The sequence below is a fragment of the Podarcis raffonei genome, chromosome 8, assembly GCF_027172205.1.
Source record: "Podarcis raffonei isolate rPodRaf1 chromosome 8, rPodRaf1.pri, whole genome shotgun sequence".
In the NCBI taxonomy this organism is placed as follows: Eukaryota; Metazoa; Chordata; class Lepidosauria; order Squamata; family Lacertidae; genus Podarcis; species Podarcis raffonei.
This window is the reverse complement of record NC_070609.1, coordinates 17,283,468-17,298,830: the sequence shown is the minus strand read 5'-3', so window position 1 is coordinate 17,298,830 and position 15,363 is coordinate 17,283,468. Positions and strand designations below refer to the sequence as shown.

The 15,363-nt window shown below is 43.7% G+C and overlaps 1 protein-coding gene across 2 annotated transcripts in view; it reads left to right on the top strand.

The window, feature by feature from the left end:
* The window catches only part of LOC128418499 (epithelial membrane protein 2-like), a 35,245-nt gene extending 24,420 nt beyond the window's left edge, over positions 1 to 10,825 (top strand). Inside the window, exons 1-4 of one of the 2 annotated variants that reach the window (XM_053398221.1) lie at positions 6,935 to 7,159; positions 8,394 to 8,540; positions 9,767 to 9,880; positions 10,210 to 10,825. In XM_053398221.1, the coding sequence (XP_053254196.1) occupies positions 6,979 to 7,159; positions 8,394 to 8,540; positions 9,767 to 9,880; positions 10,210 to 10,256 (489 nt within the window). In that variant the 5' untranslated portion in view covers positions 6,935 to 6,978 and the 3' untranslated portion in view covers positions 10,257 to 10,825. Of the gene's footprint in view, positions 1 to 6,934; positions 7,160 to 8,393; positions 8,541 to 9,766; positions 9,881 to 10,209 lie in introns of those variants that run through there. The other variant, XR_008331710.1, reaches the window with a different exon arrangement.
* The last annotated feature ends 4,538 nt before the right edge of the window (positions 10,826 to 15,363 follow it).

Below are 15,363 nucleotides of genomic sequence, written 5' to 3'. Positions count from 1 at the left end.
GGACCCGACCCCCGCAAAGTGAAATGAAGACACAAGGACAAGTGATATAAGGTTGATGGGCTAGAAAAGGCCACAACTTTATTGATTACAGCAATGAAAAGGTATTGGCTTAGGCATTGGATCGAAACAAGTGGGTTTATTCACCAGTAGGTGGAGCCTGTTGATGCTAATCCAACTATAGGCTCACCCCTGCTGTCACCGAGGGTCGTGCCATGGCCTCCCGCCAAGCAGGCATCGGACGGAATACACGACCGCCAGATTCCTTTAACGGAATACCCCTAAAAATTGAAGGCATAGGCGATGGCCACACCTAGCACTTCGACACACAACACATTATTCCAATGCCTAACCTACCCACCAATACCACAAAAGTTGTGACGATTGCTACGAGGTAGGCGAAAAAACCAAAAAGCCTAATGCCAAATGGAAAAACTCCTACCAGCCCCCCCGGGCAACCAGGGCGACCAACCTAAGGTCCATAGCAAGGCCAATGACCTAAGCCCTAACTAAAAGGGAGTGGAGGGTGGGTGACTTGCGATGGGACGACGATGAGGAATGAGGCCAGGGAGAGGCTGGCACTGCAGCAAAAGGCTGCTGAACACGCCCCCTCCACGGCACCTGGTTGGGTGGCCATCGGGGGGGCGTGAGTGCCAGCCAGGTGAGCTGGAGGCAGGGGGCAACGCCCCCTGCTGGGCGGTGCTCGGGCTCCCGCCCACAACCACTCCCCTCTCTTTCAGGGAGGAGAGTCTTTAGCAATGGCTGGTGGCAGAGGTTGGGGTGGCTCACTTGTTCCTCAGCAATGGGGAATAATCTCATGATTGGAAAACCCTTATGGACTTTTTGCATGAAAAGGAAAATGAACTTGTGATATCTGGGTTTGACAACTAAAAAGTACGGAAAGTAGCAGAGTTGAGCGTTATTGTGGAGCAAGGGTTTTGCATAAGCCTGTAAAGCTGATAGACTGAGCACCAAAAGTCTTCCCAACCCCTTTCTTTTCTTGTTTCTTCTTTCTTTTCTTTCTTTCCATTCTTATGTTTAAAAAAGATGCTTCATATTTGATGGAAACTGTTGTATATTGCTTTCTCTATGTCTCCCCCCCACGCAATCTTTAATGAAAACCTTTAAAAAAAAAGAAAGAAAAGCCAGTGGGGCTTGATCTTGACTCAGCTGAACAGTTGCTAGAGCATGAGAATCTTAATCTCAAGGTCTTAGGTTCGAGTCCCATTTGGGCCAAAGATTACAGGGGGTTGGACTAGATGACCCTTGCGGCTAGATGACTCTACAATTCTATGACTCTAAAATAAAGAAGCTACAATGAGGAAAGCATCTGAGCAGGTTTGGGAACCTCAAGCTGATGGGCCAGACATCTGGTCCACTGCCTCCACTCCTTACCATGCTCCTAGCAGTTAGATCTAATTATAGTAGTGCCAGCTGGCCAGGGGGAGATGAGAATTAATGCCCTGGCTTCCTCCTGTGGTTTGATCTGCAGCAACCAGCAAGTGTAGATTTCAATCTGCACATATTCTGCAGATGTAGATGCTACTCATAAAGAGATTCATCTGCTATAACAGCAGAGCCAAGATTTTGGTGGATGCAAGGGATTTTATCCTCAAAATGCTTTGCAAACAAGTCACAAAGAGCTACCTTTGGTTCTATCACCTCCTTTGGGCCAGGATGTAAAAGGCCCCATACAACCTGGACGACATAATGAGGATGCAATGGAGGCAGCAAAGTATGCCTTCTTTGCTGCCTTCACTGCCTCTAAGGTAAAGGTAAAGGGACCCCTGACCATTAGGTCCAGTCATGACCAACTCTGGGGTTGCAGTGCTCATCTCGCTTTATTGGCTGAGGGAGCCGGCGTACAGCTTCCGGGTCATGTGGCCAGCATGACTAAGCCGCTTCACGGCGAACCAGAACAGCGCACGGAAACGCTGTTTACCTTCCCGCCGGAGCGGTACCTATTTATCTACTTGCACTTTGAGGTGCTTTCGAACTGCTAGGTTGGCAGGAGCAGGGACCGAACAACGGGAGCTCACCCCGTCGCGGGGATTTGAACCGCCGACCTTCTGATCGGCAAGTCCTAGGCTCTGTGGTTTAACCCACAGCGCCACCCGCGTCCCAGTGTTTGGTTGCATTCATATGGATCTTTCCTCCACTTGGGTTCAAGCCATTTCCCAGCTTGTTTCCTCATCCTAAGCTCTGGAGTATAACCGGGGGGCAAACGGGCTCCACAAAGTGGGAGAGGGCGCTCAGAGCGATCGTGCCAATAGCCCGAGCCATTCAGGTGTTCCAGAGGTCAGCCAGAGCTTCGACATGGGTGCCAGTCATATCAGCCAGAAAACCTCCCAGAACCATTTGGAATCCCACTGGATCCATCAGCCTCTGGGGGCGGACCTTCCGAATAGGTTCCCCCGCCTCTGCAGAGGGGAAAAGTGCACTCCCATGGGTGGTGGAGTCAGAGCACGCCTGGCCCTTGTTCCAGAGTGAAGACTTCACCTGAAGAAAAGAGGAAGGCATTCTGAGCCAGGTGGGATTAAACATCTCTAGATTTAAGCGGGAGGGAAAGCGAAATTTTTCAGTAGCTGAAGGTTGGTGAATTTTGATACAGGGAACAAATGAGAGGGACTAATAGCAATTTATTTTATTTTTGCACTGGACTACATATAAACTTTTTGTTCTAATTTCGACGATGCCAACTTTGCTGATACATTTGTTCTATCCACTTTTTGAAGTGAAGCAGTCCTGGATTTGTATGCAGATTGGAGCACAGCTAGCCATTGGATTAGACATGTCTTTGAATTTTGTGGCTCGGTTCCTGTACAAAAATGTGCATTTTACGGCAGACATGCATTTCAGAGCATAGAGAATGTGTATTTGGTTGGGTGGGATGGATGAGGACAAAATGTGTACTTTAGGGGAAAGGGTATACAACTTAGATGTGAAATGTTGCTGGTTTTTGTTATCTACAGAAAATGGGACAGAATGGATCTCTTAAGTGCCCATGAAGCTGCCATGCATTGGAAATAGGCAAAGCCACCAGTCTCAAATAGATAGGTTGATAGAGAGCTTAAATACCAAGGGGTTCAATCCAGCAAAACTGAGGGTTTATCTACACTTCCTCTTGTCCTTCGGCTTTCCCCTGGGGAAAACAACTCTTTAGCCTTCAAACAGAGCAAACAGCAATTTGGGTTTTCTTTGGATTGCCGTTTTGCCACTTGCGCAGATTTAAAGCAAAAGAGCAAGTTTTCCCTGGAAAAGGAGCAGGGAAAGAAACGGCCATCTGGATCAGACCTAAGGCATATTTCGCTCGGCAAGATGCAGTCATGGGAAGAGGATATAAAGCTTTTAGAGAGGAACCAGACACAAGTCCATGTATGTTGTAACCGTCAATGCCTAATACTCATGAATGCTGCCTCTGTGTTCAGAAATCAACAGATGAAGCATCAGCATTGAGGACACAATTGCACACTAATGTCTGGAGAGAAAGACAAAGTTTCAGAACACAGGAGGAGGCGGCCATATAAGCTAGAGCCTGCCACTAATCTGTGCAGGCACAAAGAGGGGACTGAAAAAATAGAGGTAAAGAACTTGTTTGGTATGCAGAAGGTTGAAAGTTCAGTCTCTGACATCTCTAGTTAAAGAAGGAAGAGGTAGCAGATCCCAGGGGAAAGGCTGAGCCCTTGGGGAGTTGCGGCCAGTCAGAGTAAGGCAATACTGTGCTAGATGAAGCAATGGTGAGACGTATAAGACAGCTTCCTATGTTATGCAGAAAAAAATGGGGGAAGATAGATGGTGACTATGCAGACAAAAGATTGTAGTGGAGGAAATATTTAGGTCAGACTAGATGTGTGCCTTTGTTTCAGGAAGAACTGGAAGATTGAGTGAATGTTGGTCACTTTTGTTATTCGCCATGAGCCAAGAACTATGGGCAGAAATACTCCTGAATGAACAGATAGCAATTTATTTGGTTCCCTTCGTGTTTTCCCTCTCCCCCTTGCATGTCCTTCTGTTTTGATTCCATCAGCCAACAAAGTGGGGCATGGCTAGGTTAGGCTAGGCAATTGTAGTTTGAGGCAATAGGGGTGTGCAATGAAGGAGGAAAGAGGGAAGGAGAGCAGGGTGTGTGTGTGCGTGTGCATGATTGACACTGCAACTCACCAGACCAGACCAGGCATAGAATTATTTCCTTAAAATATCTGTCAATGATTATGGGAGCGAGGCATACGAAACCGCCAACAGCCCCTATCACTGCTCATTCATCTGCATGCAAAGTTATAAAAGTGCTTCAAAAACTCACAAATATATTTCTTCAGTTATTGCTCTATGGCAGGCAACCAGCATCAAAAAGCGAAGGAGACCCATTTGGAGAAATCATATAGGTTAATTAGTCACCAGCTTGTCAACCAGAGCTGGAGTTACTAGGCAGTAACAGAGGGCCACACCTAGAGACCCATTCCCAACCTCTGGATCCGTGCACCAGCAAACGTTGGTGTGCCATCAGGCTGAACAAACCTACAGAGGGGTTGGGGAAGGGAGGTGGTGGTAGCCAGTGGTGTCGCAAGGGGGGCAGGGGGATGGAGCACTTTGGGTGCCATGTCTGGGGGGGGGGGGGCGTGACAAGAAGGCACCCAGTGGGGAGCTTGCCCTGCCACCCCTCGAGTTTGGCGGTGCAAGCAGCCATCGTGCTGCCGCCGCATGTGGAGAATCTTCCGTTCACAACTGCAGATGCAAGTCAAGGATCCCACCACCACCCATGTGGCGTTCGAGCGGTGCCACTAGTGGGCGTTTCAGGATTCTAGGTGGGTGGTAGGGGGTTCTATGGCACAAGCTGAATCCTTCCATCGAGCACTGGTGGGCGGTAAGAAAATTTTACCATCAAGAAAGATGCATTAGTGGGTGGTAGGTATAAAAAAGTTCACTACCCCTGGTCTACACTGATGGGCAAAGGCTTTCCAGGCTCTTTTCCAGCACCACCATACCTTCCAAGTGCCCCGATTGTCCAGGGACAATCCTGGAATCATGAATCCTGGAAACATGGCTACTGATTTGTTTGTTTTGTTTTTTAAAATGCTTTTTATTAGATTTTTCCATTGTTAGTCATATACATAGTCGAATTCTTATTTTTAACACATACTATACATATTTATAAACAAGATATTTTCTTCCCCAGTGACTTCCTGCCACCTCATTACAGCATCTTCTATCTTGTTTTTTTTCTATTGTGTTGTTTAACTTTATTATCTTTATGTTACAAAATATATAACTTATCTATCTAAATTGTGACTTTGTGAAATTTATTCAACACATATCAAGGGTTTGATCTGAGAACAATGCTTTCCCAAATAGCAATTTACACATTCCCATTCTTTTTATAGTTTTTGGTAGGGTTGATACTTTATTGCTGCTGTCATTCTTGCCAATTCCAAATATTCACACAGTTTATTTTGCTATTCTCCCATTGTTGGTGTAGTCTCCCTTTTCCATTCCTTTGGAAATAAACATTCTTGCTGCGGTTGTAGCATACAAGAACACCTTTTTCTTATCCTTTGGGATATTGATCAGCATAATGCCTAGGAGAAAGGCTTCAGGGTCCCCCCCCCCCAAAAAAAATGTTTGTCTAAATGTTTTTTAAAATTCGCCATAGACAGTATTCCAAAATATTTTGATTTTATCACAACCCCACCACATGTGGTACATTGTTCCTTCCCCCTGATTACACATCCAGCAAACATTTGATTTTGATTTATATATTTTAGCCGATTTGCTGTGGGTCATGTTCCACCTACACAGCATTTTCATGAAATTTTCCTTTATTGTATAGCAGGCTGTGAATTTAAAGTCTTTTTGCCACAATCTTTCCCAATCCTCCATCTGGATAGGATATCCAAAATCTTTTGCCCATTTGATCATCACTTCTTTGATCTCAATCTTTGATCCCAATCCAGCAATATTCTATATGTTTTTGATAATATTTTCCTTTTGTTCTGTAATAATTCCTTTTCTAATTTTGATATTTGTTTTTCAAATCCAATTTTCTTATCTAATTTAAACACATCATTTAATTGATGATATTGCAACCAGCCCATGCAATAATGTCTAATTACTTCAATCCTCCCCCCAGTTTTAATTGGATTTGTTCTTCTTTTAGAATTTCTCTATATGTTGCCTAATTTGGTTTCATATTTCTTTCTTTTTACTGTAAAGGCCTCCATTGGTGAAAGCCACCAAGGTGTCTTTATATATACAAAGTCTTTATATCTGACCCATACTGTGCATAGAGATTTTTGAATTACATGGTTTAAAATACCCCTATGTACTTTTGCTTTATCGTAACCTAGATATGCGTGCCATCCAACATGCCATCCATATCTGTTGTCCCATCCTTCTTTGTCCAATATATCTGTATTTTTCAATGTCATCCATTCTTTTAGTCAACATAAACATGAGGCTTCATAATAGAGTTTCAGATCCGGCAAGGCGAAGCCCCCTCTTTCCTTTATATCTGTTAATAATTTATATTTAATTTGTGGCTTCTTGCCTTGCCTGGCTACTGATTTGATCCCACAATGTCCCTATTTCCCCTGCCAGTGCTGCCACCACTGAGCTCAGGAAGGAGAATGAGCTGGCGCTTGTCCCGAGCGATGGCGGCAGCGGTGAGGGAGCACCCTGTTGCCTCTCTGTCTCTGCCGCTGCAGGGTGGGGAACAGGGTGGGGAAGGAGGTCCCATTTTTTTAAAATTTGCAAACTGCCCTCAGAACCCAGAATATATAAATTCTAAATGCCTGTCATAGTCTGCGCAGCCTGAAAACCTCTTCTGTCCAGCATAGCACAATCTGCTGCAGGCCTCTGAGCACATGTGCATCTTTAAAGCACACCTGAACACAAACTGCAACTGATGTGGAATAATGTGGATGTCTCCTTTCCCCAGGTTCACCATCCCTATTGTGCTCCTCAGTCACAGATCTGACCGTTCTCACAATGCATATACTGCAGATCAGCGCTGTGATTTGTGCTTTCATCAGCCTTGTCCTCCTCCTCATCGCCCTGGGCTCAGACTACTGGATACAAAGTGCCAAGGAGAACAGTGGTCTCTGGGCACATTGCAGTACTAAGATTTTGTTCAATATTTGTCTTCCATTTTTTATAAAAGAAGTACCAGGTAAGTTCTTCTCTGTCTTGTGCTAGGAGTACTTGAGGTGTGGTATTCCAAAGCTGATTGAACTGATCTTCATTTCTAAGGTTTGCAGCAGTGGGGGCCCCAGTTGATCCTTCCTCAACCCTGGGTGCCAGCACAAAATGGCTGCTGTGGGTGGGGGGCAAAAAAATTAAATGGAGATGGTAGTTCTTACCACTGAGGCTGGATCTACACAGATATGAAAAATGCTATAAAAACACTATAAGAATATAGCTCCCAATGCTGTTTACTATTGACGACGGATCACTGCTCTACAGTGCCCTCTCGTGTCACATTTTAAGAACATATTTTTAACGTTATAATAGACCAGTGTAGTTGAGTCCCCACTTTCCACAAAAAAACCCCCTTGCCTCTGATTTTTAATATATGTTATCAGGAAGCCATTTTTTTTTTGTCTGCCAAGAAGCCCCTATCTTATATACAACCTTGCATGTTGCAAAGTATCCTGGGAGTGCTTTGGATTGCACTGTGATGGCCTGGGATTCGGACTCGGATGCTGAACCTGAGGGATCCCAGCCTGCACAGGATTCCCCGCCTCCAGAACCAGCTGAGCCAGGGCTGGGACATGAGCCTGAAGGGTCCTCACCTGTGCTGGATCTTCAGGTGCAGGCATCAGCTGAGTCTGCTCTGGCTCCTGAGGTGATGAAGGACCCATTGCCTGCAGGTGCTCCACTCTCAGCCCTGTCAGAGGGAGCTGAGGTTGCCTCTGGGTCCGGTAACCCTCCAGCCTCTCCTGAGCTGCAGATAAAAGCCAGCCAGCCCCAGTCCCAAACTGCAGGAGCAACATTGTTGGTTGCTAGTTCCTGCCTGAATCCTGTCCTGCTTTCTTGCCTGAGCTCCTGACCCACCCTGGTTCCCTGCTTGTATGCCTGTTCCTGACTTCACTTGACTTCACTTGTCTGCCCTGCACCCAACTTCAGCTACTACAGACTACCAGGAAATCGTGCCCTCAATGTATTTAAATACTTTTTTGTTGTTGGAGATTCCTTTAAATGTGAATACTTATTTGGACTTTTCTATTAAAAAATACAGATTAATTCTGAAACAGGCAGAGAGCATGCAAAACTGATCATGTGTCAGATAAAAACTGATCTACCCATCCCTGGTGGAAAGTATTACATGGGATGTCTGCAGGGCTATTGTCAAATCCCACAGATGCATTTAACCTTTTTTCTTTCTCTTCCTTCCTTCCCGAAAGGTTTCTACCATGCTACCCGAACCTTCTTGTTCTTTGGGGTGATTGCTGGAGCCATCTCTTGCATTGGCCTTTGTGGCAACTTCTTTTCCTTCCAACTTCGCTCCATCTCCAAGACCAAGAGCTCAGCTATAGCCAGCCTCGTTGCAGGTATCATGGGGGTTCTGAGCATCTGCGTCCACACTACGCCCAAGCCCCTGAAACCCCAGGAATCAGTACCCTGCTAACCCAGAAATAGTACCCCGTGTTAAGAACTTTGCTTCAGGATGAGAACAGAAATCGTGTGGTGGCGGTGTGGTGGCAGCGGGAGGCCCCATTAGCTAAAGTAGTGCTTCAGGTTAAGAACAGTTTCAGGTTAACGGACCTCCAGAACGAATTAAGTTCTTAACCCGAGGTACCACTGTATAGGGAGGGTGGGTGGGTGATCCAGTGGACGAAACGAAACAGAAGAATCTCAACACAATGTGCAGTGGTATATATTTATCCCTTGGAAGCAATTTCTGCAACCCCATTGGCTGGAACAGGTCCCATGCTTCCAAGGGACCAATTGGGTAGCTGTGGCAATCCAAACATAGCCAGCCCAGAAACAGAGAGTCAGTTATGGTGACTTCACCACAACGCATGCTCTCTGGAAGGAGAACCCGATTTCACAAAACACTATTGTCAGAACTAAGTTATACTCAGAATAGACCCACTGAAATCGATGGATATGATTAAGGGTGCAAGGCAATGCCCTCCCCACTCTCCACCTCCAGTTTCAGACTTACAAAAGATAGGGAGGGGGATGTAAGGGCTTTCATAGCCCCGCCAGGGCAGCTGCTTTCCACTTGCTATGTTGGAGTTAGAAAGCAGCTGTGTGGATTTGCTTCAAAAGCCACACTGTGGGGAGCAGTGGCTTCCATTGAATGAAAACCACACTTCCCTTCTTGAGTATGGCATGCTTCTAAAGCCTTTCCCTTTTCATCTCATGCTGCCACAGCCAAGTGGGATGAGGAATTTGCAAACTTCCAGTTTGCAAACGTTCTTTGGAAGCCGAAAGTCTGGCATGGCTCCTGCAGCTTCCGATTGAGTGCAGGAAGCACTTGCAGCCAATCAGAAGCCATGATTCGGTTGTCAAAAGTTTTCGGAAGTTGAACGTACTTCTGGAACAGATTGCCTTTGACAACCAAGGTACGACTGTATAGGGCTTTGTACACTAATTTTGAACGTTGCACAGCGGTGGATTGGCAGCCAGTGCATTTCTTTAAGCTGCAGTATATATGTTGGTCATATTCCACTCCAATGAGTAGTTGATCCTCTCCATTTTGCACAAACTGTAGCTTCCAGCTCAGCAAGTAACAAGTAACTTGATATCCTGATGTATTTTTTCTTCCTAGCTCTTTGTGTCATGATTGGTATGGCCATCTTCACAGGGCAGACAGGAGGAATTGCCCCTTATGGATGGGCTTTTGGCTTGGGCTGGGCGACCTTTCCTCTCTTCCTCATAACTGGTGAGTATTTGTCGAATGCTGGAAATGTACATCTTTATTTAAAGGTTTACCTTTGTGTAGAGTAGTCTGCTGTGTTATTTAGCTCAGAACAGTTTGGGGCTGCTCTACAGTGTGTCCATTTGAACACAGATGAAAGCAGGTGTGTGTTCCCTGTAGAAGATTCAAAATGCAACATGTAGTTTTGTGGAAGAGAATATATTTTTGCCCTCTAGAACGGCAAGTTTGTGACCTCACGGATGAGGAAGCGAGGTCAGCAGTCCAGATATCTTGGGTGGTGTTTTATTCTGCTCCCCCTGTTGCCCTAACCAGCCCCTTTTCTCTCCTGACAGGTGGGCTGGCTTTCGCCTTGGATAGGACTGTGTCAACAGCAGCATGAAGAAAAGGCTGTGCTTCCACTTCAGATGACACCTGGGGCACACAGACCCAGCCTGCACTGGGGCGAGTTGGAGCTGGGGGAAACTGAATATAATGTAGGGCTGCCATATTTCAAAAAGTGAACATCCGGACACAAAAGTTGTTGAACTTCTGTTTTGTCTTTTTGGCCAAAGTTGTTGATCTTTCTTTGCAAAATCCCTAAGGATTTTTGAGCTATCTTTACTGAAATTTGAGCTATCTTTACTGAAATTTGCTGAGATCTACACTTCTGACATGAACCAAATACCTGCTATGTCTGGGAAATTCCAGATGTATGGCAACTTTAATGACAAAACTGATATTGTTATAAGTCTGGCAACGTGGTTAAGAAACTCCAATTGGTGGGGGAAGGATGATTAAAGTATCATATTAGCTTAATGTATGCTGCTATTACCAGTTAAGAATGATGATGAAGATTATTATAATTATTATGTAAATTTATTTATTTTGTTTTTTCAAATTAAAAATTTACAATAAAATATAAATATACAATATAGAAATAAGATTCCACAGAATCTCCTGGAGTTCCCTCCACCCATTTATGGGTCCTGTTGTTAGTCCTTTCCTCCTGCGTATTCTATAATAATCCAAATGTTTTGCATCTTCCTTGTGTCCAAAATTCAGCATTAAACTACAACTGTTATTCCAATCCCACTAATTATTATTTTTAGCTGTTTACAATGGTTTTTAATATAGATGATAAGTTTCCCCCATTCCTTATTACAATTTTGGTCATCCTGATTTCTGATCCTTCCAGTCATTTTTGCCATTTTGGCATAGTCCATCAACTTGATCTGCCATAATGATGAACAATATTATGATTCCTTCAGTAGCTGGGTTAAAGATAAGGAATGAGTAAGCCAGGCATCTTCTATTCATCAAGCTGAAAAGAAGGTCTATGAATTAAATGATATGCCTCTATGTTTCGTATAGCCTGGTTATGAGGGTGGAAGCATGGGTTTGGATTAAGATCAAGAGGTCTAATTTTGCTCCCAGCAGACTTCCCTGCAAAGTCATAGCAAGCAATGGAACCTCTCTCTTCTCCATCGCTTGATATGTGGCTCTTTCTCTCCCCCATGCAAGTTTTGGGAGAAAAGCAGTTCTTCTGGCATTTGAATCAGTCTTCTTGGATGTGACTTTCTCTTTAGCGGAAGGTTCCCACACACAGCCTATTTATTCCTCCCAATATACTTGCAGAAAACTTATGTGGAGGTTAGATCATTCAACATCCATCCTGATCTTTCTTGGGGATTCATATTACAATAAGCATTCATCCTGCCTTCGCCCTGATTTGTTTGTCAAGTGTTTATATGTGTTCCCAGTAATAACTCACTCATTTCTCACTTGTCAATGCATTTCCCAGCACTCCTCCCCAATCACACAAAGTCTGGGTTGTACCCCACTGAATTCCATTCAGAGTAGATTCATCGAAATTAATGAGCCTATGTTAGTAGATTAACATTGGCTATAACTCTGATTCCTTTATATATATTTTTAAAAAATGGATTTGTTGTCCCAGGGTAATAGATGGCTTTAACCCACATTATTTATATGCAACCTCAAATTTAGGGTACACAGTCTGGAGGCACCTTGAGTAAACTTTCTAAATTTACGTCAAATGAAGTATTTGGGAAAAACAAATATCCACCACACATGCTTAATGAAAATCTCCCCCCCAAAAAAAGCCATTGGGTATTGATGTTGACTCAGCGGAAGAGTCGGTAGAGCATGAGATTCTTAATCTCAAGGTCTTGGGTTCGATTCCCATTTAGGCCAAAGATTGCAGGGGGTTGGACTAGATGACCCTTGCGGCTAGATGACTCTACAATTCTCTGATTTTATAATAAAGAAGCTACAATGAGGAAAGCATCTGAGCAGGTTTGGGAACCTCAAGCTGATGGGCCAGACATCTAGTCCACTGCCTCCACTCCTTACCCTGCTCCTAGCAGTTAGATCTAATTATAGTAGTGCCAGCTGGCCAGGGGGAGATAAGAATTAATGCCCTGGCTTCCTCCTGTGTCTTTAGCTGTGGTTTGATTTGCAGAAAACAGCAAGTGTAGATTTCGCTCTGGACATGTCTGCAGATGCAGATGCCGCTCATAATGAGATTCATCTGCAATAACAGCAGAGCCAAGATTTGGGGGGATGCAAGCGATTTTATTCTCAAAATGCTTCACAAACAAGTCACAAAGAGCTACCGTTGGTTCTATCACCTCCTTGGAGCCAGGATACACCCCAGAAAAGCTCTGCCTGGTGACATAATGAGGATGCAGTGGAGGGAGCAATGTGTGCCTTCTTTGCTGCCTTCACTGCCTCTAGGTCGGCTCGATAATGAGCCCTTACCAGTGTTCGGTTCTTTCCTCCACTTGTGTTCACACTGTCTCCCAGCTTGTTTCCTCGTCCTAAGCTCTGGAGTAGTCATGAATGCTGCCTCTGTGTTCAGAAATCAACAGATGAAGATTCCGCATAGAGGACACCTTACCAGTGTTTGGTTGCATTCATATGGATCTTTCCTCCACTTGCGTTCAAGCCATTTCACAGCTTGTTTCCTCGTCCTAAGCTCTGGAGTATACCAGGGGGCCAAACGGGCTCCACAAAGTGGGAGAGGGCGCTCAGAGCGATCGTGTCAATAGCCCGAGCCATTTGGACGTTCTAGAGGTCACCCAGAACTTCGACATGGGTGCCAGTCATATCAGCCAGAAAACCTCCCAGAACCATTTGGAATCCCACTGGATCCATCAGCCTCTGGGGGCGGACCTTCCGAATAGGTTCCCCCGCCCCTGCAGAGGGGAAAAGTGCACTCCCATGGGTGGTGGAGTCAGAGCATGCCTGGCCCTTGTTCCAGAGTGAAGACTTCACCTGAAGAAAAGAGGAAGGCATTCTGAGCCAGGTGGGATTAAACTTCTCTAGATTTAAGCGGGAGGGAAAGCGAAATTTTTCAGTAGCTGATTTTTGTTCAGTTTTGATACAGGGAACAAATGAGAGGGACTAAAGGCGATTTTTTTATTATTATTATTATTATTTGCACTGGACTACATATAAACGTCTTTGTTCTAATTTTGAAGATGCCAACTGTGCTGATACATTTCTTCAATCCACTTTTTAAAGTGAAACAGTCCTGGATTTGTATGCAGATTGGAGCACAGCTATCCATTGGATTAGACATGTCTTTGAATTTTGTGGCTCGGTTCCTGTACAAAAATGTGCATTTTACGGCAGACATGCATTTCAGAGCATAGAGAATGTGTATTTGGTTGGGTGGGATGGATGAGGACAAAATGTGTACTTTAGGGGAAAGGGTATACAACTTAGATGTGAAATGTTGCTGGTTTTTGTTATCTACAGAAAATGGGACAGAATGGGTCTCTTAAGTGCCCATGAAGCTGCCATGCATTGGAAATAGGCAAAGCCACCAGTCTCAAATAGATAGGTTGATAGAGAGCTTAAATACCAAGGGGTTCAATCCAGCAAAACTGAGGGTTTATCCACACTTCCTCTTGTCCTCCTGCTTTTCCCTGGGAAAAACAACTCTTTAGCCTTCAATCAGAGCAAACAGGAATTTGGGTTTTCTTTGGATTGGCGTTTTGCCCTTTGCTCAGATTTAAAGCAAAAGAGCAAGTTTTCCCTGGAAAAGGAGCAGGGAAAGAAACGGCCATCTGGATCAGACCTAAGGCATATTTTGCTCAGTAAGATGCATGGGAAGAGGATATAAAGCTTTTAGAGAGGAACCAGACACAAGTCCATGTATGTTGTAACCGTCAGTGCCTAATACTCATGAATGCTGCCTCTGTGTTCAGAAATCAACAGATGAAGCTTCAGCATTGAGGACACAATTGCTCACTCATGTCTGGAGACAAAGACAAAGTTACAGAACACAGGAGGAGGCAGCCATATAAGCTAGAGCCTGCCACTAATCTGTGTCCTTTCAATAACAGGGCAACAGGGAAACCATAAAAGGCAAAAAGAGAGGACTGAAAAAATAGAGGTAAAGAACATGTTTGGTATGCATATGGTTGAAAGTTCACAAAATATATAACATATCTATCTAAATTGTGACTTTGTGAAATTTATTCAACACATAATAGCAATTTACACATTCCCATTCTTTTTATAGTTTTTGGTAGGGTTGATACTTTATTGCCGCTGTCATTCTTGCCAATTGGAAATATTCACACAGTTTATTTTGCTATTCTCCCTTTGTTGGTGTAGTCTCCCCTTTCCAATTCTTTGCAATTAACATTCTTGCTGCAGTTGTAGCATACAAGAACACATTTTTCTTATCCTTTGGGATATTGATTCACGTAATGCCTAGGAGAAAGGCTTCAGGGTTTGTTTGTTTTCCCAAATGTTTGTCTAAACATTTTTTAAAATTTGTCATAGACAGTATTCCAAAATATTTTTATTTTATCACAACCCCACCACATGTGGTACATTGTTCCTTCCCCCTGATTACACATCCACCAACGTTTGATTTTGATTTATATATTTTAGCCAATTTTCTGGAGGTCATGTACCACCTATACAACCTTTTCATGAAATTTTCCTTTATTCTATAGCAGGCTGTGAATTTTTAGTCTTTTTGCTACAATCTTTCTCAATCCTCCATCTGGAAATGATATCCAAAATCTTTTGCCCATTTGATCATCACTTCTTTGATCTATTCGTCCTCTACTTCCCAATCCAGCAATAATCTATATGTTTTTGATGATATTTTCCTTTTGTTCTGTAATAATTCCTTTTCTAATTTTGATATATGTCATTTTCAAATCCATTTTTTTCTAATTTAAACAGCTCATTTAATTGATGATATTGTAACCAATCCGTACAATAATGTCTAATAGCTTCAAAATTCTCCAGTTTTAACTGGTTTTGTTTTTCTTTATATGTTGCCCAATTTGGTTCCATATTTTTTCTCTTTACCGAAAAGGCCTTCATCTCTATACTGTGTATAGAGATTTTTGAATTATATGGTTTAAATCTCCCTATGTACTTTTGCTTTATCGTAACCTAGATATGTGTGCCATCTAACATGCCATCCGTATCTATTGTCCCATCCTTCTATGTCCAAT